The 23807-nt window shown below is 40.3% G+C and overlaps 1 protein-coding gene across 4 annotated transcripts in view; it reads left to right on the forward strand.

The window, feature by feature from the left end:
* LOC116994308 (protein adenylyltransferase SelO-like) overlaps positions 1 to 23807 on the forward strand; it is a 30966-nt gene that overhangs the window by 3772 nt on the left and 3387 nt on the right. For 2 of the 4 annotated variants that reach the window (XR_004417453.2, XR_004417455.2), the window contains exons 7-19: positions 4565 to 4632; positions 5315 to 5402; positions 6234 to 6303; positions 6945 to 7017; positions 7541 to 7624; positions 9648 to 9777; positions 10198 to 10242; positions 10331 to 10412; positions 10502 to 10594; positions 13983 to 14062; positions 15639 to 15682; positions 19801 to 19880; positions 20210 to 20637. Coding sequence is in view for 1 of the 4 variants with exons in the window: in XM_033055908.2 (XP_032911799.1) it covers positions 4565 to 4632; positions 5315 to 5402; positions 6234 to 6303; positions 6945 to 7017; positions 7541 to 7624; positions 9648 to 9777; positions 10198 to 10242; positions 10331 to 10412; positions 10502 to 10594; positions 13983 to 14062; positions 15639 to 15682; positions 19801 to 19880; positions 20210 to 20332 (1060 nt within the window). In the remaining 3 variants the exon portion in view is untranslated. Of the gene's footprint in view, positions 1 to 4564; positions 4633 to 5314; positions 5403 to 6233; positions 6304 to 6944; positions 7018 to 7540; positions 7625 to 9647; positions 9778 to 10197; positions 10243 to 10330; positions 10413 to 10501; positions 10595 to 11399; positions 11577 to 13982; positions 14063 to 15638; positions 15683 to 19800; positions 19881 to 20209; positions 21327 to 23807 lie in introns of those variants that run through there. The other 2 variants (XM_033055908.2, XR_004417457.2) reach the window with 2 other exon arrangements.

Below are 23807 nucleotides of genomic sequence, written 5' to 3' on the forward strand. Positions count from 1 at the left end.
CATTCATTAATTAGGATAATTTTCTCAGAATCAAGTACAGTAGTTTCACGAATACAAGCCGCACGGATTATAAGCCGCACCCCCGGTGCCTCGACAATGTTGCTGTCTTTGTCAATAGATAAGCCGCACCCCAAATATTAGCCGCACTTTCGTTCGTGCGCAGCTTTCACAAATTGGCCAATTAGTAACAGGATCGCGGCATAGCGGGCTTTACTGGCTCGGGGCGGGGCCAGGCAGGCTCGGCCCGCTCATGGTTGCCGACGGGGCCGGGTGGCCCAGCTCAGCGCCACGGCTCGGCGGGGCTGGCCGGGTGGTACTGCCGCCGCCGCTGGGCTCGCTGGCCCCCCTCTCCCGTCAGCACCGCCCCGCTGCCGCGTTCGCTAGCCCCGCCGGCGGGCTCGCCGGCCGCGGCGCGTTCCCTAGCCCCGCCGGCGGGCTCGCCGGCCGCGGCGCGCCGCGTTCCCCAGCCCCGCCGGCGGGCTCGCCGGCCGCGGCGCGTTCCCTAGCCCCGCCGGCGGGCTCGCCGGCCGCGGCGCGCCGCGTTCCCTAGCCCCGCCGCCGGGCTCGCCGGCCGCCCCCTCCCGTCTGCACCGCCGCCGCGTTTCCTCGCCCTGGCCGGCACTGCAGGCCCCCGCACCGCCGGGCTCCCCCACGCTGCTGGCCCCGATTCTGCTGGGCTTCCCCCGCTGCCAGGCAGCCCCACCCGCCGGCCTTCCTGCTTCTGCCTTGCTCCCCTGCACTGCTAGCCCCAGTTCTCCCGGGCTCCCCCGCCATGCTGGCTCAGGCTCTGCCGCCCTCCCTGCCCCGCCCTGCTGGCTCAGGCTCTGCCGCCCGCCCCCCACACTGCTGGCCCCGCCTCTGCCAGGCTTTCCCACCTCTGCCGGGGCCGGCCGGGCTCCAGCTTGGCTTGGGGCTGCCGCGGGCTCTCACTTCCGTGTTGGCAGCTTTTAGAATTTTGTTAATAGATTAGCCGCCCCGGAATATTAGCCGCACTTCCGGGTTTCCACCAAAATTTTGGTCAAATTGGTGCGGCTTGTATTCGTGAAATTACTGTAACTGAATATTTTCAGATGATCGTGTTTAAAATGTCAAGTTGATTTTGTGTTCCAAGTAGTCTCAAGTCTGTACTGCAGTGTTTCTGGCTTCAAAGAAAGCAAATGTTCTGCAGAAAAGGCATGTACTCAGCTGCCACATGGCTAGGTGTCTGTATTTGCAAAGCGTCTGCAAATCTCTTTAGCATTAGTTCTAACTCATTTGCTCTGTTGAAGTGCAGTGTTTGTAAATGACATTTTTGATGGTTTATTCACTGACTTCATCTTGAGACTCTTTGCTGTTGGCTGTTAATGCAGAACTTTAAATCTGTCTGAATATCAGCAGGAAATAATTTGGCAGGTTAGAACCTCTCTTTACTGTTGTCTCAACAAATTGTTCAGTGCAAAATCAGTATGAAATTACCCCTTTACTGTGCACGAATTCTACTGAGCACACAGTGTGCTTTAGTTCTCTGCTGGCAGATTGGTTAAATGCCTGGCTCTCTTAACTGTTGTACAAGCTCTGCAGACTGTTTGCAAGACTTAATTTGGAAAAACCCCAGCTGACAGCCATATTCTTCCCAATGGGGAGCTGTTGTACTGAGGCTGGTGGGATGCACTTAACAGAGGTCTTGTCAAGTCTTGGCAGAAGTGGGAGGAAAAACCTTATGGCTTATCCCAGAACACCCAGCAGGTTGGTTTGCTCTATTAACTTTAAGTGCTGTGTTCCCAATGGGGTGCTACAGTTTATGACTGTTCTTCCAGATACAGAACACTTCATACAGTATCATTTTAGTCACGTACTGGGACTACCAGTGAGCAGTGTTATGCATTAAGTCAAAAAAGTGAGCCAGTATGCATAGTTTTCTGAGTGGCTTTACTTGCATAGGGCTTGATGTTCATGCAGAACAGCAGGCAGAGCACTGGGAGTGTAAAGTCAAGCCCTTGAGTGAGAGCTAGGTAGGGAGGGATATCATCCATCCATCCATCCATCCATCCATCCATCCATCCATCCATCCATCCATCCATCCATCCATCCATCCATCCTTCTGTGAGTGCTGTTCTTCTCTTTGGTGTAAGAGCTCTTTCAGTGCTCTGTTTCCTGTGGGTGAGTCTACAGCTGGTCTGCTGCTGCCTTCTCTCCAGTAATGGTACGAAACCAACCATCGGAGAACTGCTTTTCTAGTGGGAATGTATGTTTATGTGGCTGCTTAACTGCCTGGCCAGCTTTCAAGTGTTGCATTTCCATACTAACTAAATGTTGATGCCTGCATGGATTTTTTATCCACAATAGAAAAAGTGTTGGTATTCTGTAGGAATTTTGCAGAGAGCCTGTTAAAAGTTACACGATAAAAATGAAACAACCTTTCTGGCAGAGGTCTGTTCAAAACAGTAAAGTTTAGTAGCACACCTTTTGTGCTTCAATCCCCTAGTGCTCTGCTGCACACAGTATTTTGAGGTTCCTTCCTTGTTTCTGATTTTTTTTCTCTTGAAGGATTAAGGTTTTCTTCTTCCATCTCATTTATATCAGAGCTTTTTGTACTTAGTCCTACAGACATACCAATTTGTTTCTAATGAGTATTTAAAAAAAACCCCAACAAACCGTAATTCTTCATGTATCAGTACAGCTCCAATAAAAGGAGCAGATTGATTTCTGTACATTTTTCCCCTCCTGAAATAACTGCCTCCCCTCATTGCCTGTTCTTTGCAGTTAACAGAACATTCAGTTTGAATAACTATAAGGTATCTTCAAAAATACTGAATATAATAACAATAATTTAGTTTCAAACCCATAGTTACTGTTGCAAGCAGCTGCACTAGGTAAGACTTCCTGCTATTTCATTTCATAACCTTTTTGTACATAGTTATGTTTATATGGATTTCTCACATTTTTGGTTCAGCTGAGTTCTTTCTAAAATTTCATTGCTCAAGTGTGTAAAACCAGAATCTAATATACTTCCAAAATTTAACTTTTGGGAATTAAGACTGTGACTGTCTTCGGTTATATTTATGAATGGAATATCAGGTTTGTCTCTTGTTCTTTGCTGTGGACCTTGAAGAAAAGTTTGGTTCTGTCTTCTCTGCCCTTCAACTACCTAATAGGTAGCAGATATAAATAACTGCATTAAGTATCAAACAGCATGACACTCAACTAAATTTTGAATCATGGAATCATAATTTGGGTTTAAAGAGATTTTTACTGATCTAGTACAGTTCTCCCCTCAATGAGCAGGGACATATTCGCTAGATCAGGTTGTTCAAAGCCCCCTCCAACCTGACCTAGAGTATTTCCATGGATGGGGTGCCTACTCTTTCTGGGCGACCTGTTCAGTGTCTCACCACCCTCTGAGTAAAAAATTTCTTCCTAATATCTAATTAAACCTGCCCTCTTTCTGTTTACAACTGTTCTCCCTTGTCCTAATCTAGAGGCCCTGATAAGAGTATCTGTCCAGCTCTCTTGTAGCCTCCTTTGGGGACTGGAAGGTGCTGTAAGGTCTCCCCTTTGTCCCCACAAACAGCCCCAGCTCTCTCAGTCTGTCCTCATAAGAGATGTGTTCCAGCCCTCTGGTCATTTCTGTGGCCCTCCTCTAGACCCACTCCAATAGGTCCATGTCTCTCCTTAATAGAAGAATATTTTCTAGTTACCAACAAGAAAAGATAAGGAAGAATTATACAAAATTAGCTAAATTATCCTCCTGTTAGACTCTTGAACAAGGAGTCTTCTGTGCCTATTGAGGGGATAAGATCTCTTTCAGAAGACGGCACCAAGCTGGATTGTCAGTGTAATCCCAGTTGCTTTGGAGAGAAAACTGCCTACCTGTTAACTTTAGAGGAACATGATGCCCTTGTTTGCGAGGATTATTTTTTCCTGATAGAACAGAAAATACAATGAAATTACATATTTTATTTAAACAAATCAATGTAAGTTTTGAAATATTTTAAGGCAAGATGTATTGAACTCTCACAAACCTCAATATTTGGATAACTATTAAAATTTACAGGATGTGCAGAATTTTAATGCAAATGAAAGGAAGAGATTGGTTTTAAAAATTGAAGTACCAGTAGCAGTGATTGCTAAGGGTCACAGACCTATCCCCAAAGTTTCTGAGATAATTTTGGCTTATGGTAAAGGGCAACCTCCATCTGATGCAACAATTTGGTTTCTGATTTCTCTCTCCTCAGAATTTCCATGTTGTCCCCAGGGAAATTGTGACTTATTTAATGTTACAATCACATGAATCAGTCACTGAGGTTCCAAGTGAATGCACTGCTCTTTTTGAGAGCAGCCATCTCCCCAAGAACAGTGAGAGTAATGAAATTGGACAACACTGTTAAATACAAAATAAATGCATCTTGGTCATGAACCTTGGTAAGCCTCAGCATCTTCTTTGCCTGTGTCATTTGTAAATACAAAGCAATGCCACCACAATGAAAAATGAAGAAAATGAATTTATATACAATATCACTTTGGCCTTCATTGTGAATTAGTTTTGCTGAGATAACTTTTAACATTCATTTCTTGTTTGCTACAGCTTAGTTGTAAGTGATGATGCTGTGTGGAGAGACCAGTTTTACAATGGAAATATTAAGAAAGAAAGAGGTAATGAACATACTTTAAGATGTTACAACATCATAACTTAATTCTCCATGAAAAAATGTGTAATAAAAGGTAATAAATTGGCTTAATTTAATTTTTGTAAGATATAAAACCTCTCCTGAGAAAATCAGTCTGAAACATATATTGGTTGAAGAAATGAAACCCTCTGAACAAGTCTTCTATGATTGTGGCATACATAGTGCAGTAATATAATTTTTATTTTCATTTCTCATTACAAAAATTATATTGGAAGCTTTGGAAATTTTCCGTTGTTTTGATAGCAATATCAGGATGGGGGGAATGCAACTGTGGCCATGTCATTGCTACATCATCTACATCTGCTCGGAAAAAGAGTGAGATGGCACAGCATGGGGAGAAATCTGTTTGTGTTCTTTCTTTGAGGCTGGTATTTCTGGGGTGATTTTAATATGAATGCACTAAGATAATTTTGCCTGTGGCAGCTGGTGTAGCAAATCAAGCTTTATCATTAAAATGCACGTGTAGTAAAATAATTTTATACATATTCATCTGTTATGTGTTAGGCTTACTTACAAAAATATCGGTTTAACTGTGAATATATAAACTTTGTGTCTATAGAAACAACACATGGTGGCTTTTGCTATGGAACTGTTTTATTTTGCTGCTACTCTGTTTACATTTAAACACACTTGTCTCTGTATTTAAGGTGCAATAGTGCTACGACTTGCCAAATCATGGTTTCGTATAGGATCCTTGGAAATCTTAGCTCACTCTGGGGAGCTGGACTTACTAAGGTTTGAATTGAATCTTCATAGTAACTGGAATAGTTTTCTCAACAATCAAATTACATTAGAATTCATGTCTGCAGTTGGAATTCAGAAATAAATTATTTATCAAGTACGATTACATAATTTAGAGAGGTACCTGCTATTTTTATACAAGCATACCAAAGATCTTGCCTCACAAGGGTAAAACCCTTGAGATGTTTCTAAATGAAGAGTTTTATGCCTAAGTAGTTCTGGTAACTAAGCACTAGGAAGGAGTTGTTTGTTTTGGAAAGATTTGTAAGTTGAAAGGGCAAGTTCCTACATTTGTCAGTTTTCTGTGACAGGTCCTGCAAATTTTAATGCATGTATCCCATTTCCCTAAGCCTGTCTTGTGGGAATGTGGAGCACTGTTTTAGGAATGGTCAGTTACTGTGGAAGTAACCCTACTTCATAAGAATTCAGCCATAATATTTTCTTTATGAGAATTCTGATGTGGAATGATTATTCCTTGTCATCTTATACTGTTTTTCTGGAAATGCAAATTCTTCTATTTTCCTAAAAACTGGATATTGCTGCATGCAAAACTGCGTCCTGGTGTGCTCCAGATACTGAATGTGGGGATAATTTTAACTCTGTGTGGCAATCTCCAGTCATATTTATGACTACAACCTTAGGTTTTATCTGTAAGCATTTGGAAGTGTTTAATCTAATATTCATTAGAATAAATAGACTGAGATTTTTTAATAATTATTTGTAGCAACCTTTAGATCAGCATTTTACTTATTGAAAACAAGAATTTTTAATGATCAGTTCCAAAGTACCAATTTTATTTAAAGAATTCTGTTTCTGCTGTTACAGAAGATTATTAGACTTTATCATCCAGGAACATTTTCCATCAATAGCTGTGAATGATTCAAATAAATACCTGGTAAGTCTTATTTAAGAGTAATTTTTATTTTCCACAAGCATGTGCACAAAAATTACAGGAAGGTTGTGACTATTTCAAGTTTCACAAGATTTTAAAATTGGAAGTAAGCTTCCAGGTTTTATTAGCAAAACGTTGTAAATTCTCTGTAGTAAAAATCTGCTTCTTGATTTTTTTTTTCTCAAAGTCAAATATGAACATTTTTCACCAGTTTCCATTATGAAAATGTTTATTGTGAAGCTTCCATTTTCTGTTGTGCTTTGTTCTCTTCCTGCTCAGATTGTCAGGGAACAGTGGTCATGAAGTGATGAAATGTGCTTTTGCTAATGTAAATGTAGTATATATAGTAGATTCTAGTATGCTGCCTAGTATATATAGTGTCTTTGGTTATTTCATTTTTTTTTTTTAGTTTTACTTCTTAATTTCTTTAAGGGCATCTCTGTACACTTATTTAACTATAGTCTTTGCTGAATAAAGTTATTTTGCATTCACATAATTTAGAATGGGAATGACAAGTCCTGACAGACAGATATATAAATTTGAAAAATAGAATGTATTACAAATTTCTGAAGTGAATAAAATGCTTATGTATTTCAATATTTTTGACACAGAGAACTTGAAGTAAAAGATGTATTTGATTTTAGGAATTTTTCTCTACAGTCGTGTCAGAGACTGCAAATCTCATTTCCTTGTGGATGTCTGTGGGGTTTGCACATGGTAAGGTGCCAGATGGCATTGGCTTTAGGGGAGAGACACTTTACAGTAATGTACTTAAAAATTGCTTTTATTTGTCACTTTGGTCTTTAGTTCTGCTGATGTCTTCACCTACAGCTTTATTTGTTGGACAAGGGGCTTTTGCAACAGAGTAAGGCTGTCTGATCTCTCAGAGCACAGCTGTGCCAGGATGAGAATATGGGAGCAAGAATTCTCAGTGCTGTTGGAACAGTGCAGGGAGCAGACAGGGTACTGATGCCATGTATAAGTTTAAGTGCTCTGAATTTGATCCATCCACATAACCCCCAGCCATTTACAGTGCACAGGATACAGAGCTATCTGGCTTTGCCACAGATTTATGGAATTAACCCCAAAACAGTGGTGGGAGCAGGAGCCAGGTACATTTTGTAGAGTCTGATTCCTGAGAGCTCTCTAAATTCAGTGGACCTGTTTCACAGCAAATTGCCTAAAGACTGGGGTTCAGGTGGAATTTTAACTTTTGTTTCTCCTTTCTGTTTAACTGTAGGTGTGTGCAATACAGATAACTTCAGTTTATTGTCCATAACGATAGATTATGGTCCATTTGGATTTATGGACTCCTATGACCCAAGTGAGTGTAGCACCTGGTTTTTTTGTTTTGTTTTGTTTTTTTACTTAAAACAATCTTTTAATATTAAATTATATAGTTCCATTACATGAAAATTCCTTTCATTATTATCAGAAAAACCATAAGCATGTGTACCGTTTGAAGAGCTTTAGGGAAAAAAATTGCATCAGGGACCAATTTCATGATACACTATGTAGGTTGCATTCAAGGACTAAAAGTCTTGTTAATGAAATACTACTATTTAACCCATTTTCATGAGACTGTTTCCACTTGAACACCATCAATTCAATAGATGCTACAACAGAAGCTTAGAAAACTAAAAATTGTGTATTGCTGGAAGCAGCCAAAAGCAGAAGTGGAATACAGTAACTTTACATGCATGAAGTTCTAGCTTTATAGTCACAGCAGCTGATTAAATGTTGGAAGAAAGGAAATCAAACCTACACAGTCATGTGTACATGTAGGCTTTCTTTGAAAGTCTTAATTCAGTCAGTCTAGGATTGACAGATACAGGTTCAGTTTGTACATAAATGTGTATTCTTAGAATATTGTTTATAGTTTGCAACTGAATAAACTTCAGAATCAGCACTTGTTATCTTGCTGTGTGTTTTCATGCCTGCAGCCTCAAATTCAGGAAAAATCATGAGTTTAAATGTCACATTGTTTCTATTGTATTGAACAAAATGAGGCTTTTTTGCTTTTAGATCTTTCTCTATAGGGTGGGTTGACCCCAGCTGGCAATTAAGGACTCACAAGCCAGTTGTTCGTTCCTCCCTGCTGTGTGCTGAGGGAGAGAATTGGAAAAGCAAGGCTAAGAAAAAGCTTGTAGGTCAAGATAAAGACATTTGAATAAATCAAGGGGAAAAAAAGGGCAGGGGTGACTTGCAAGTGATTCAAAGGCAATCACTCACCATATCTCACCAGCAGAGTGATGCCGAGTCAATCCCCAAGCAGCAGCTGCTGTGGAAAAACTACCCCATTTTTATTGCTGATCATGGTGTTAGAAGTGTGGAATATCCCTTTGGGCAGCTAGGCTCAGCTGTCCCTGCTGCATTCCCTCCTTGCCTCCTGCCCACCCCAGCTTCATTTTCTGCGTTACAGAGTGAGAACAGAGCCCTTGATGCTGGGCCAGCCCTGCTGAGCAATGTGTAGGACACTGCTGTGCTATCACAGCACAAGTCCAGTCACCAGTCACAGTCACAAGTCCAACACACAGAGAACTGACTCTGTCCCAGCCAGACAGTGCAGCCTAGAGCCAGATAAGGCTTTAGAGTAGAAATTCACGTTTGAACCACTCCCCAGATCTGACAGATGAGCTCAGTTTGCTGTCAGTGTCCTCTGAGGACTTGGGCAATGCTGTGTGCATTGATCAGCTTGTCTGTGTTTGGTCTGAGTGAGGGGTTCCCATTGATCCCTAGAGGTTGCTGCTGGAGACAGGCATACATTTTACTTCTGGATACTTGTAACTTGCATGACAGGTATTTGTTATCTCCCAGATAATGCATTTGCATAGTGGAACATTTTTATGTGAATACAAAGCTTTCTTGTCCAATTGAAACAAATTTGTAGGTGGGCTATTAAATACATGTTTACTATATGTGGGACTTTTCCATAAATACTTAAATCCTGAATCCAGTTGGACATTTGTTTGCTTAATCTATGTGCTAAATGGCGGCATTAGATGTAGTAAAAATATTGAGTTAAAGTGTAGAATACAGTGTTTTTAATGAAAAATTGTCTTTTTCTCTGTAACCATCTGAATTTACCTTGTATCTTCAGGTAGGACAATGTCACTTGTGGCACATGGGAACTTGTGTGTGAAGGATGTATTCCTTAGATTTGCAAATAATAGATCTTGAGTTAATTCAATTTAAATAAGTATTCTTGTGATCTGATTTTAAGTATTTAGTAGTTTTAGGTCTTCTGTAAGTTTACTGTGTAAGTATAAAAGTGAATGTATTTCAATATTTTAACATTGATTGTTTATTGTAATTATTATAGAAAAGTAATGTTTTGTTTGAAACAGATTTTGTTCCAAACACATCTGATGATGAAAGGAGGTATAAAATAGGAAATCAGGCAAGTGTTGGTCTGTTTAATCTGAGCAAGCTGTTACAAGCTCTAAAACCTTTATTGGATCCCAGGCAAAAGCAGCTGTAAGTAATCCTTAAAATATTGTAATGCTTAAAGGAACTAGTGAGATGGGAGACACTGTAATCACCATATGCTTAGGAAAAAAAGGGATTAGCTTTTAAAATATTTTTTTGACTGGAAATTGATTCTGGATTAATTATTGGCCAGAATAAGATTGGAGGGTGGGAAGAAAAGTTTATGTTGGTCATAAATAGTGGTAAAATAGGACCACAGGGAGGTTTTAGATGTTGTGTGATCCTTTCTCCTTTCACTAAGGTAGGACCTTTGCCCGTAGTTTTCTGTTCTAAGTTTGTCTAGCTTGTTTTGCAAAACACCATGTATCTTCCTGAAGTAATGAAGTAGTATTTTAATAGCCTCTTGTAAAAGATTCTTATATGAAGAACAGCTGTCCCAGATGACTTGACATTTCTTTTGTTTTGCAGAGCTTCCCAAATTTTGGAGGGGTATGGTGAGCACTATTACAGTCGGTATGCACTTTCAGAACTGAAACCTTCTAGTCACAATACTGTAAAATACATAATGTTCACAATTTCCATACTTTGTTACTATTTTCAGTTTCACAGAACTATTCAAAGCAAAATTGGGTCTTCTTGGGGAGAATGAGAATGATAACTATTTGATTGCTTTCCTCTTAAAAGTGAGTTTACTTTGCAAATTTTTTTTGCAAATATCTGAACTCACACTCCACATTTGAAAAGCACTCTTAGAAATATCTTTATTCACTAGATTATGGAAGATACAAAGGCTGATTTTACAATGACATTCCGAGAGCTGAGTGAAATTACTGCAGACCAGTTAAAGGAGCTCCATATTCCTGAGGTACAAATACAACTACCAATCTTAGGAATACTTAATATAAAAAGAGTAAATCATGTTGAGCATAACCTCAATATAGTAGAGGCTATCTCAAGCCATGATTCATCTGAGAAATATGATATGGTATCATTATTAAGGGACTGAGGGACTAATACACCTGTGTCAGGCTACCACCCCTTGTTAAGCTTGTGTCTGGTAATGATGGATATGTTAATGAAAAGTGCTAATGAAAGGTACATTAATGAAGAATGCTGAAGTCAGATTTTCCTTTGATACAGGTCCGATATGAGTAGTCATAAATACTCATACACAACTGGGAATGTGATTTTCATCACATTTAACATGGATCTGCTACAAAGAACTTTTTCCCCCCCACTCCTTTATTTTTTTTTTAATTTGTTTGAGAATACCTTTTGTCCAACAAGTGAAGTTACACAGGGCTCATGAGGAAAATTTTAGCCTCAGGTCAACCAGACTGTTCCTGACATGGGTTTACCAGGTGGCCTAAACCTCTGCTTAGGCATATTTGCTTATCTCAGTATCTAATGATAAGTGAGATCCCATCTCAACATAAACTCTTGCTAGAACTCTTTGCCCAGAGTGGCCTCTGCCCTTCCTTGAGCATGACATTAGTTTTAAATGTAACTTAAAGCGTAAGAATACATTTTGCTATTGTGTCCTTCTCAGCCTGCTATCACACCCCATATTTCTGCTAACTTAGCCTAAACTTATTCTTCAGGACTGATGAAGAATCCTCCATATATAAAAGACATGAAAGTATTTAAAATTTTAATTTTTTTTTACCTAGATGTAGCGGAATCTTTGAAAGTGGAAATATAGCTGAAATATTTGAACTGGACTGAGATGGTAGGCAAGTCATAATTGGATAAAAAAGCAAACGGGAAATTCTGAAAAGGAAGCTTGCAATCTGGTTCAGAAAAGCAACCTAATCTGGAAAGAAAATAGCCTTTTTGCAAGAGACAAAGTGGGTTTTTTTTCTATTTATTTTGTTCTTTAATACAGTGCCTTTTCCATGTGATAAATATTGTTCATTTTGCCTGGGAAACTTCACTGCCTTCCCCAGACATCTGATTTATGTCTGTTTCTTTTTGAATCCAATTTCAAATGAGAGCAGGTGGACTTAGGAGGTTGGTTTTAGGCATCAGGATGATATGTAAAACACAGAATGAAAATGAGGAGTTGATGGTTCTTTTTCCAAGTATAATTGTTTTGAGCAAATTTTCTGGTTTTCCTTGTTTTATTCTGTTAAGTAAAAGTTCTATCCTGACCTTTTCTATGAACTTAAAGCCATTAAGAGTTTAAAAGCTTAGATACTCCAGAGACAAGCAACAAAAAAACTGAGGAGCAGCTTTGGAATGAATCATTTGCACAGGGGGGTAATAAGAGAGTAGGTGTGTTTGTAAGAGAAGGTATTTTTGTCACAGAGCCCAAGGGATTTTTCCATTTATGTCAACTCCGTTTCCCCATTTTTGAAGGTGTTGGCTGAGGAACCAGCGATTGTGGTGTAGCTGTGACCCTGCTGCTACACCAAGGATCATTTCCAGCCTTCACTTGGTAGCAACCTGATCTTTTTTTTTCCCACACAATGAAATTATTTAGCCCACAAATTCTGAGTTCCAAAACTGATGTGGAAAAACAAGTACAATTTTATTCTGGTAAAAAGTTTTCATTGTTATAAAGAATTTTAATTTTAAAGTAATTTCAGCTCTGTTTATTTACATGCCAGTAGTTTTATGAGTAAGTTTTCACATTGATTTGTACATCATCTAAGATTTTTTTCAACTGCATACCAAAATTGACCTAAAAACACCAGAATCCTTTGGGAACACTGCAGGAGTCCTTATATTTAGTATTAACTGAAAGCATTCTGAAATTCCTGGTAAAGCAGCCTAACACTGCACATCTTTGAACAAATGCTTGATTCTCACACTCACCTGTTATCTACCTGCCTGATTCCCTGATTCCCAGCTCTTAGTCATTTCTGTGCTCATTTTTATGATCAAATATAATTTTAATGTATTTTTTACTCTTATTCCACAAAAACAAAAACAAAAAACCCAGATGGGGCAAAAACCTTTTCTTCTGGCTTTTAATTTCCTTTACTTTTTTTTCCTTGAATATGTGCTGTTTACCTCCTTTTATCTATGTCCATTTCTTCCTAATCTGTTTTTTCTCTGAAGTTCATTTTTTGTTTGTGAGCTTTGGCTGCTTTCAGCTGAGGAGTATGAAGCAGCTGTTAGTGTGATCAGCCAGGGAGGCCTGGTTTGTGTTTGCTGCCCATCACTGGAGGCAGTAACCTCAAGCTCTGATTTTTTGCTGTTGGCCTTTTCCAAATTCTGTCTCCTCTCCTGCTGTCTCTGTTCTTCTCAGTCTTCTCCTATTCCTGTAGACTTCAGTTTCCCTTTCTCTCCACCTTTTCTTTATTTATATATTTTGCTTATTGCACAATTTTTGATTAAAAAAACTTCTATGAATATATCTGACCCATGTACAAGTCTAAGAAGAGAGTGAAACCTGTAGCTTAAAAAATTAATTAGGTCAGACAACAAGCCAAGGAAAAACAGGGGTGAAGTGCTAGAGGTTTTTAGGTAAAATTCATCATGTATCATGCTAGCAAAAAGAAATAATTTGAATACAGAGGTAGTAGAATGTTTAGGGAGAAAATTCTTTGAAGGGTCATCGTAAGTTTGCCTTTTAAATCCTTTGATTGTTCATTGTCCTGGTTTCAGCTGGGATAGAGTTAATTTTCTTCCTAGTAGCTGGTACAGTGCTGTGTTTTGGGTTTAGATTGTGAGTAATGCTGATAACACACTGATGGTTTAGTTGCTGCTGAGCAGGGCTTACACTAAGTCAGGGACTTTTCAGCTCCTCATGGTGCTCTGCCAGCCAAGAGGCCGGGGGGTACATGAGAAGCTGGGAGGGACAGAGCCAGGACAGAGCCATACTGGCCAAAGGGATGTCCCACAGCACTTGGTGTCATGCTCAGCAAATAAACTAGGGGAGAGCTGGGGGAGGCCCTGCTTGGGAGCTGGCTGGGCATAGGTTGGTGAGCAATTGTTTTTTGATTTGCATCACTTGTTTCTGTTGGGTTTTATTTCTGTCTCCTTTTGATATTTTCCTTCTCATTGCTGTTATTATTGCTGTTATTATTGTTATTATTACATTATTTCAATTATTGAACTGGTCTTATCTCAACCCGTGAGTTTTCTTACTTTTAACCTTACTTTAAATCCCCACTGAGGCTAAGCATTAGCAAGTGAGGCTTAGTTGCCAGCTGGGGTTAAAACACAGTATTTGTTGCTTACTTCAGTTTTTGCTTAACTGGAAAATACTTCTGATTACCTGCAATTAAGTGTTTCTTTCTCTTTAGGAGTTCTGGGCTCTCCAAGACCTGGGTAAACACAAATTATTTTCAGAATGGGTTACTATGTACCTCCTGAGATTAAACAGGTGAGTGTGATTGCAGTTTAAAGTGTTTATTTCCCAGAAGCAGGCAACTTTAATCTGCCATGATTTTACATAATCTTTAGTGGGACTAAACTGGCTCTAACATGGTTTCATATGCCTTTTTTTGTCTTCATGGTTCTAGATTGTGCTGGATTCTACACTGTTGTAGTTCTGTTTTGACACACAGGTACATAAAAATGACATAGAAGGAGTCATTTCTATTCTTTATCCTTCACTGAGCACCTGATCAGTTTTCTTTGGTTAACTGTTTTTCTTAGAATACCAATCCTACAGATTTAGTCCAAGAATCACAAACAGGATTTGCAGTACATAGAAATGAATAGTGTTTAATTACTGTTTGTATATATATTTACTATGTAATAGCATTGCTTTATGGTGTCAGGGGAGGGAAGTTTAACAGTTGCAAATACACAGATGGTGTTTGGAAACCATGGTGTTGCATAGATAGGAATGCACAGGATTCTTTTGTGTTAAATCAATAAAGAATCTAACCTTTTTTCTTAGTTATATATGGTATGCATGGCTAATAGTAGTGAAAATAAATACAGTAATTTCGCGATTACAAGCTGCACCGTTTTGAGTAAAATTTTGCTCCCACACCGGAAATGCAACTTACACTCAGGAGCGGCTAATACGTGAATAATTTTCTGACATTTCCAACCCCGGAAGAGCAAACCGAGTTGCCGAGTCGAGCAACCTGCCAGTAAAACCCGGGTTTACGCGATTGTTACAAATTGGTTACTCTGTTGCGCGGCAGGTGGAGCTGGGCTCTGTGCAGGCAGCGCGGTGGGGGGAAGGCGGGGGAACTCCCTCCTTCAGGCAGCGCAGCCTGGGAGAGGTGGGAGAGTTCCCTCCTGCTGGCCCCACGGCCCGGGGGGGAGGCCAGGGGCTCCCGTCCCCGCCTGCCACCGCCACGGGTGCCAGCGGGCTCCATCCCCACCTCCCACCACCACCACGCGTGCCGGCTCTGTGCCCCCTTGCCACCCCGGCGCAGTGCCAGGCCAGGGCGAGCGAGCCCAGCAGCGGCGGCAGCCGGCCCTGAGTGGCCCTGCCGAGCAGCAGCACCGAGCTGGGCCACCTGGCCCCGTCGGCAGCCCCGAGCCCTCATGGCCCGAGCCGAGCCAGTAAACCCCGCCCTGCTGCGATTCTGTTACTATTTGGCGGGTCCTCGCTGCGAACAACAGAGCAGCTTATAATTGGGTGCGACTTGTGTATGGACAAAGAACGAAATGTTTGCCAACACCCAGAGATGCGGCTTATAGTCCGTGTGGCTCGTAATCGTGAAATTACTGTACATATCAGGTACTTGGAAGTTTTATTCAGTAAATACAATTCTTAGGGTAAAAATCAATACAAGGCACAAAACCTACAAGAAAGTGTGCAGTTTTTTCCAAGTCTGATCATCCTTAGAGATTCACACTGGCTTTTGTCAAACACAAAAACAGAGCACTTAATGATTTAAATAGAAGTCAAATAAGATATTTCTAAAAATAAATCAGCACAATCCTCACTAGCTAAAGTGTTTTCTGTTTTTCTTCTTTTTGTTTTTTATGTGTAGTAACAATGGTGACTCAGATGCCAAAAGAAGAACAAGAATGGCAAGTGAGTAAAACAATCCAAAGGAATCATATGCTTACAGATGGCAAATATCTATTTACATATGTTTCTTTAGTCTTAGATATTTTTCTTTTTGGGTAGAATTAAAATACAGTATTTTTCTGAAGAGGAGAATCTCCCATTATGCTGCTGCAAATCTTGAAACACTATACATTCATTCTGTCTGTCTCTGTCCTTTCTACATGCTACACAGAATTCAGATTTCTGATAGGGACACAGTTTTTCTTTCTGTCACCCAGAGAAAAAACTCCTTGTGGAAGGACTATCTAGTCATAGAAGGCAAAGGAAGGTGCTTTGATTCTCCAAGTTATTCTAAATGGCAAAGGTACTGCAGTTAGGTATCAGAGCAGAAACAGTGGATATGAAACTCCAAGAATTGTTCAGTGGCAGATATTTTTGGTCTGCAGTAAGCTGTGGTAAATTTGTGAAATTTTCTTATAAGATAAAATGAGCAACTGAAAATCAATGGCCAAAAGGGAATGAAGGAACTACAGGATCTGATCAAACTCTGCACAAGAGGCTTCACTGTTATGCTGCTTTGCAGGGTGCTTCCTGCAAAGCAGGATGGAAATGGCTGCACTCTTTTGTTAGATATTGATTGGCCACTTTCTTCTAAAGCTCCAATTGATTTGCTAGGAAAATGGCAGGAGCTGGCACTGACTTTCAGTAATGAGATAGTAAACTACAGCGGGCACAATTTATGGTTTCAAGTTTGCATCCCCATTTTCTAACAAAGGCTCTGTCCTTTTGAAAGAACACTTCTTAAAATTCTATATGCATTTTAGAAAGTTAATATGAAAAGAGTTACCATGAACAAATACTTACTGTGTTTTGGTAGGGTTCAGAAGCTTCATCTGTGAGTTTCTCAGGGCCATCGCTCAATTATACAGTAATTTCACAACTATAAGGCACACCCTTTTGACTAAAATTTTGGCCCAAACCCGGAAATGCGCCTTATAGTCCGGTGCACCTTATATATGGACAAAGTTCGGAAATTTGCCGGCCCGGAAGTGTGAGCTGCGAGCCACAGGGGGAGCCGGCAGGGCCGCAGCTGCCAGGTGGAGGCGGGCCCCGGGGCCCATGGCTGCCAGATTGATGCGGGGCTTCGGCCAGCAACCGCGTTGGGGGAGCTGGGGGTGGATCCTCACGGCAAAAAAAAGTGTGCCTTATAGTCCGGTGCGCCTTATAGTTGTGAAATTACTGTAAGTTTGAATTTTCAAGCTCCTGTTTTCCTCAGCTAAAATTGAATGCTGAAAACTGTATAAAGACACTTCTTATTTTTTCTGTATCCTTTGAATCTGCTTTTGGAGAGAATCATGACATTCTGAGGTTTTATTCCAAATCCAAATTTATTCCAATTCCTAGTTTGTCAATCACCTTCTAACAAACCATCATTATGTTTTTCTATGTGCACCTCAGAGGATCTCATAGTACAGGAGACAGATGAAACACAGAAAAGGTTTTGCCTTCAAAATCACATTTGTGCTAATAGTCTTAGTTTTGATAGCAGTCAAAACTTGATGTGCAAAGATTCATGTTTCAGTTTGTTTTCTTCCATATAATCACACATCACTCTCTATTAGAGCTGCAAATATTTATAACAGGCTACTGATGTTTGTTATTGCTTTATTTAATATCAAAAACTCTTGTTGGATTTTTACTAGCTGCTCCATTTTACAAGTATAACTGAAATTTCTTACAGAGGTTTCTGGGATTTTTGTTGTTCTTTTTAACATTCTTACATCCATGCATTTAAATAGATTGCTTAAATGCCCCTGCGGTCTCTTTAAAATTTTTTCAGTTTTTGTTTTGTTTGTTGTTTGTTTGTCTGTTGGAGCATTTGCTTGTAACAGCTGCCCTTGTCAGCACAACTTCCAGCAGAAATCGGGCTTAATTCAGTCAACTCTGCATTTTTAAATCCAGCATTTCATGTTGAAGACAAAACTGTCCTGGTTCCTCAGATTCTCAGCTGGGTTGGGAAGTTCCACTAAATTGTGTACTGCTGTCTTTGACTGACCTTGAATATATTGGTATTAACACCTCACTATTCATCACCCTTCCCTAATTGTTAGTAAGTGTCATAAAAAAATCTCACTTTTCAAAGTACATTAACTTGAATCATATGAAGTCATCACTTACTCATTATTTTTATTTTTTCTCCCTTTTTTTAGTTTTCAGTTCTTAGTAGTGTTTTATCTTGCACTGCCTAAACTTAGTTCTTCTGGAGTTGATAAAAAAGTTTTGACAATCTGAGTCTAAAATTGTATTTCTTTACAAAAGAAGAATGTAAAAAAAGTAGACAAGATCATGCTTATAAGGGCACAGAAGTTATTTTGCTTTGTCCTTTTCTTACCTGGCTTGTATTACTCTTTCATAATTATCTTGTCACTTGTGTTAAATACCGATATTTTTAAAACCACTGTGAAACCTGTCAATTTGCAATTGTTAAGATTTTATTTCTGGGACAAATATTCTCCTGCTAAAATGACTCACAGCTCTAATGTGAATTACCATTTTTTTAATGAGTCATATGTTAACTTTTTAACCTTTTAAAATATTTTTTCAATAGCTATTACACTTTACTATTGATAACCCTCTCACTGGATTAAGTCAAATATTTGGCCAGAGCAAATTGTTTTGCCAAGTGGTAAAACACTGTTTTTTAGCAGTTAGGGCAGAGTGTCATTATGTAGAGGTTATCAGGATTCCCAGTAGACAGTTGTATTTACTGGATTTTTTAGTATGTGAAAGTACATACTGAATGTGGGGATGTGAAAAAGAAGAATGTCTGTGGCCCTTTCTAATGTATTAAATAAAATAATAACTATTTGATTAAAAGAATTGAGTAGAGAGAATTTTGAGATGGTAGTTTTGATGATTCCTCTGTTTTTTCCAGTACGCTTTTACAAACATACTTTAAGGGTATTTATAAGAATATTTTATAAAGCTTCATGGATTTTTAAAAAGAAATATATAAAACTAACATTTATTCACATATAAAACTAACATTTATTCATATAAAACCTACTGGGACATCAGTGGAAAGAGAAGGTGATGAAGTTTGTGTATGTCCATAAATCACAGACTTTTCGTTTCAAGTGCATGGGTGAAACACCTTTGGTATCACTAACTAATATCTTAACGTAATAAATGCTGAATTGGGGAAAATATGCAGACCCATGGCAAATTAAGACTTCAAAGCAGGCTTGAAGTGTTACAATTATTCTGTAACATTGTTTTGATCATTAGGTAAAGGGAAAACTTACTGAAGTAGAATTCTGGCATTTAATTGCAGAACAAAAATAAGAATTTCATTTACATAATCTGCTAAGAAATTGATAATTAGAGCCATGTGTGCTTATAAGAATTGTCCCTGGCATACAGGTTGACAAAACTCCTTTTATAAATTGTTAGTGGTTCTGCTGTAGGATATATCCTGGTTTACTAATTCAGCAGTTTCATTTTCAAATGTTGCTACATTCTATTTACTGTTCATTAGACAAAAGCAGCCTGAAACAAGGCAGGAAGCAGTACAGTTGTCATGAGGGTTTCCAGAAGGGTACAACTGACAGCTGTGGAAAAAGTTGAAAAAGTAGTTTCTAAAAACTAAACAGCTAAAATGTAACATTAAAGGCTTTTATGGCTAAACTTTTGTTACATGACATAGAAGGAGTATCTAAGGACATATACTTTAAAGGATACGTTAGTAATTACTTTTAAACTAAATAATACAGTAGTCATTTTTGTGATTTCCAGGAAGGTATTGACAACACTGAAATGTTTTCCATCAACACAGCAGGAACCTAGGCCATGGTAAACTCATCACTCTGCTGGTGTTCCTGACAGCAAATCCTTCCTGTATCAATGTCATGTTCTGTGCTACTCTGTTTGGCACTTTGGCACTACTGATAGGGCAAGTTTAAAAAAATCCTTTTAGCAACTCATAGAATTAAGTAGATTGATTAATTCCTTTTCCTTTTTATGCATTTGTTCTTGATCTGCAAATTTAAATCTTCTTGAAGATTTCAGTGACGTTTCAATGACTGTTTTCCTTTTGTTGAACATGTCTAACTAAATTTAACATTATTTACTCTTGGTTTCAGATGTTAATCCTAGATACATACTTAGGAATTGGATGGCAGAATCAGCAGTGCAAAAGGCTAATTTGAATGATTTCTCAGAGGTAAAATTATCTTTTTTCTTGACAGATTTAAAAATAGCTGGCATAACAGCTAATGAAACAATTTTTGCATTTACACTTTGAACTGTACTACATTTTGACCAAAATTGTACTATATAACACCAATTGCTATTTAAAATATTAACAAAATTATTAATAGTATTAATTATAACATACATAAGAGTGACTATATTAATAGTAGTACTGATATTACTAAGCAATTCATGTGATAGCTTCTGGAGCCAGGAGGGTGCATAAGGCAAAGCAGAAAAATCTTTCCTTGTTTAGAAAACATTTTGTGTAAAAACTTACCCATTTCTAATTGCTTCCAGGTTCAGCTCCTAGAGCAGGTTTTACAACACCCCTTTCAGAGGCAGGAGGCTGCAGAGAGAGCAGGGTACTCCCTGCGCCCCCCAGCTTGGGCCAAGCATCTGAAAGTCAGCTGCTCATCCTGAGAGGAAATCAAACAAGTGAGAAGAATGATCAAGGTCAAAGCTCAAGCCTTCAAATAGGGCTAATGGATCAAGCCGCAGGAACTTCTCTCCCTTGGATTTTATGGACTGCAATCTGCTACTGTTCTTGACCAACTTATGAAGTCTTAAGATTAAAGAAGCGCATCACTATTTTTGGTTGCATCAACAGGTTATACTGGCATTGACAACTCTGCCTCTGCCATTCAGCTGTGCATTACTTTGAGTCCAAATATTTAAGTTCTGCCAAACTAGTCACACTTAACCTCTCAAAATTCATGGCTGATCAGGTGGGTCTTAATAGCTTTTAGTATCTGATCAATTTAAAATCCATCTAAGCTAGTTTTAAATAATGCAATATTTTGATGAGTTTTCCTCTTGCTGTTACACACTTGTCAAATATAGCTGTGTTCTGCAGACATAAATGTTCTTAAATCTTGCAGACCTGGCACAGAGGATCATCTTAGACCTTGACACCTTTTCTTGTTATGATTATATTTAGTCCCATTAAACTGACAAAAGATGTAAAGGAAATTCAATTAAATACAGTAATTTCAGGACCATAAGGCGCACCGGACTATAAGGCGCACTTCCGGGTTTGGGGAAAAATTTTAGTCAAAAGGGTGCGCCTTATAGTCGTGAAATTGCTGTAGTTAGCAAAGATGTCTGACTCCAGAGTAAGTTCCGGTCTCTTTGCTGGTGTCAAGTGCCTATCCAGAAGACACTGCTCTTTGAAAGTATCTTTTGATAGGAGTAGAAAGATTATTGATGCATAGATATGAAGTCTCAGGAAAAATTCACTGTTTGGCCCTGGAAAAGGACTGTGTTGGAAGCATCTCTGCTGAGACTGCTTCCATTTTAGGTATGGAGGAAGGTTAAAAAGGACATGCTGCAATTTCAGATAGTTGCAGGCTAAAATACTGTAAGGTCTAGTGATGTGCAGACCATTTAGAAGGCAATAGATTAGGCAGAGGTGGAAGGATTACAGTAAATTCACGAATACAAGCCGCACTGACTATAAGCCGCATCTCTGGGTGTTGGCAAATATTTTGGTTTTTGTCCATAGATAAGCCGCACACGAATATAAGCCGCTCTGTCGTTCGCAGCGAGGACCCGCGTGCAATTATTAACAGAACGGCGGGAGGGCGGGGTTTACTGGCTGAGCTAAGGCTGTGCAGGCTCGGCCCGCTAGGGGCCGCTGACGGGGCCAGGTGGTCCAGCACGGTGCTGCAGCTCGGGGCCGGCCGCCGCTGCCCCTGGGCTCGGTCACCCCGGGTCGGCGCTGCCCTGCGGTGGCAGGCAGGGACGGAGCTTCCCCTGCTCCTACGGCAGCGGCGGCGGGCGGGGACGGAGTTTCCCCGCTCCTGCCGCGGCGGCGGCGGGCGGGGACAAAGCACCCCGTCGGCTCCCCGAGCCGCGGCAATGGCTGCGTCGGCTCCCCGGGCCACAGCAATGGCGGCGCGCGCTTTTCCCCCCCTCCCTGGGCCGCAGCAATGGCGGCGCCGGCTTCCCCCCCCCTCCCCGGGCCGCAGCAATGGCGGCGCGCGCTTCCCCCCCCCTCCCTGGGCCGCAGCAATGGCGGCGCCGGCTTCCCCCCCCCCTCCCCGGGCCGCAGCAATGGCGGCGCCGGCTTCCCCCCCCTCCCCGGGCCGCGGTAGGGGCGGCCCGGGTCCCCCCTCTCCTCCCCGGGCCGCGGTAGGGGCGGCCCGGGTCCCCCCTCTCCTCCCCGAGCTGCAGCAATGGCGGCGCCGGGCCCCCCCCCGTCTCTCCCCTGGGCTGTGGCAGAGGAGGAAAGAGAGCTCTCCCGCCTCTCTCCCCGCCCCCCGTTCTGCCTACACGGAGCCAGGCTCCACCCGCGGTGCAACAAAGTAGCGATTTGTAACAATCGCAAAATGCCGACTTTGCAGCTGCTCGGCTCAGCACTCTGGCAGGCACTTCTGAGGTTGTATTAGCCGCTCCTGATTATTAGCCGCATTTCCGGTTTAGGAGCAAAATCTTAGTCAAATTGGTGCGGCTTGTATTCGTGAAATTACTGTAATTTCTTTTTACAAACGCTTTGAATTACAGCATTGGAACATCTTTTTGTATTTTGCAGCATATTTTAGTACCAGATCAAGCCAGATAATTGTGTATCAGTAAGAGGCTGCTTTGTTCTTTGAATGGATTTTAAATCTTACATTGAAAGAATTCCATGTAACCATGTACATACACAAAATAGTTGATAGAGGTCTAATCATCACAGCATTTTACTTGATTTTTGGAGTTTTCTGTAGGCTTTGACTTTTTGGTTTTGAACAAAGTTCAACTTCTTTTGTGTATGATTAAGTACATGAATTATGATCGACTGCAGATGTAAAAGGTATAAAATTGATTTTTTTGTTTTGGAACAAAGGAGAAGAGAGGAAATAGGGTGGGAGGCTGAGTGTTCTGGTGAGAAGAGTGAATGCTAGAAAAGCCATTGTAAAAGTCTCAGTGCTTTGTGACCTTACTGTGTAACATTTCTCCAAGGACATGTTCTGCTTTATTTGATGCTGGGTGTATATTTCATAAAATTCATTTGATTTAGAAATAGTTGACTCGCAGACAGCTGTTGTCACCTAAGTATGTCAAATAGGTGCACTCCTAATACCTAGTCAGAAAATGACACCTAGCTCTTCAATGATTCTACATAACACTTCCTTCAGCTATATATGGAAAGGGATTGGGAAACAGTAATCCTTTCCTCAATTTTTTTTTTTTTAACTCCTAGTTTTAATCCTCTTACTTTTAGGTCATTGGTATTTTTCCCCTCCACTTTGAACTGAGGTTTGTATGAGCCTTGCACTGGTCTGAAGGGCATTTCTCAGTCTGGCAGTTTGAAGGTGCTGAGATACCTTTTGAATGTCCCAGCAGGTTAATTCAAAACTTCCAGGTGACACTTTTGTTAGTGGTGGGCATAGTTCTCTTGGTGAGAGCTTTTTGCTCAGTTCAGCTGAAAGCAAGGGCGCTCAAAAACCAGTAAGAGCTGGATGGACTCCCTCTGTGTCAGCTTAACATGGTGTTTAAAGCAAAACCATTTCAGGAAGAAATGCACGTTGTTCCAAACACTGTTTTCAGCTTCAAATAAAAAAATAAAATAATTTTTTAAAAAAGTAATAATTTCAATGGGAAAGGTTCTTTATGAAGACATGGTTACAGCTTTCTTACTTCTGCTAAGCTTGTTATGCAGGTATATAAGTATTGACAAACCAACCTTAAGCCACAATTAAGACTAGAGATGACCCAAAACACAGACCATGGCACTGCCACCAGCTTGTCATTCTCTTGCCTCCACCACCACTTCTGGGTCTAGGAATCCATTCTGACAAGCAGCAGGGTCACCCCCTGCTCTGTCAGCTGCTTTCAGGTATTTATTTATTTACACCACACACTTTGCTTTTTATGCTTTTTTATATTCAAAATACAGAGGTATATTAATGAT

The sequence above is a fragment of the Catharus ustulatus genome, chromosome 1, assembly GCF_009819885.2.
Source record: "Catharus ustulatus isolate bCatUst1 chromosome 1, bCatUst1.pri.v2, whole genome shotgun sequence".
In the NCBI taxonomy this organism is placed as follows: domain Eukaryota; kingdom Metazoa; phylum Chordata; class Aves; order Passeriformes; family Turdidae; genus Catharus; species Catharus ustulatus.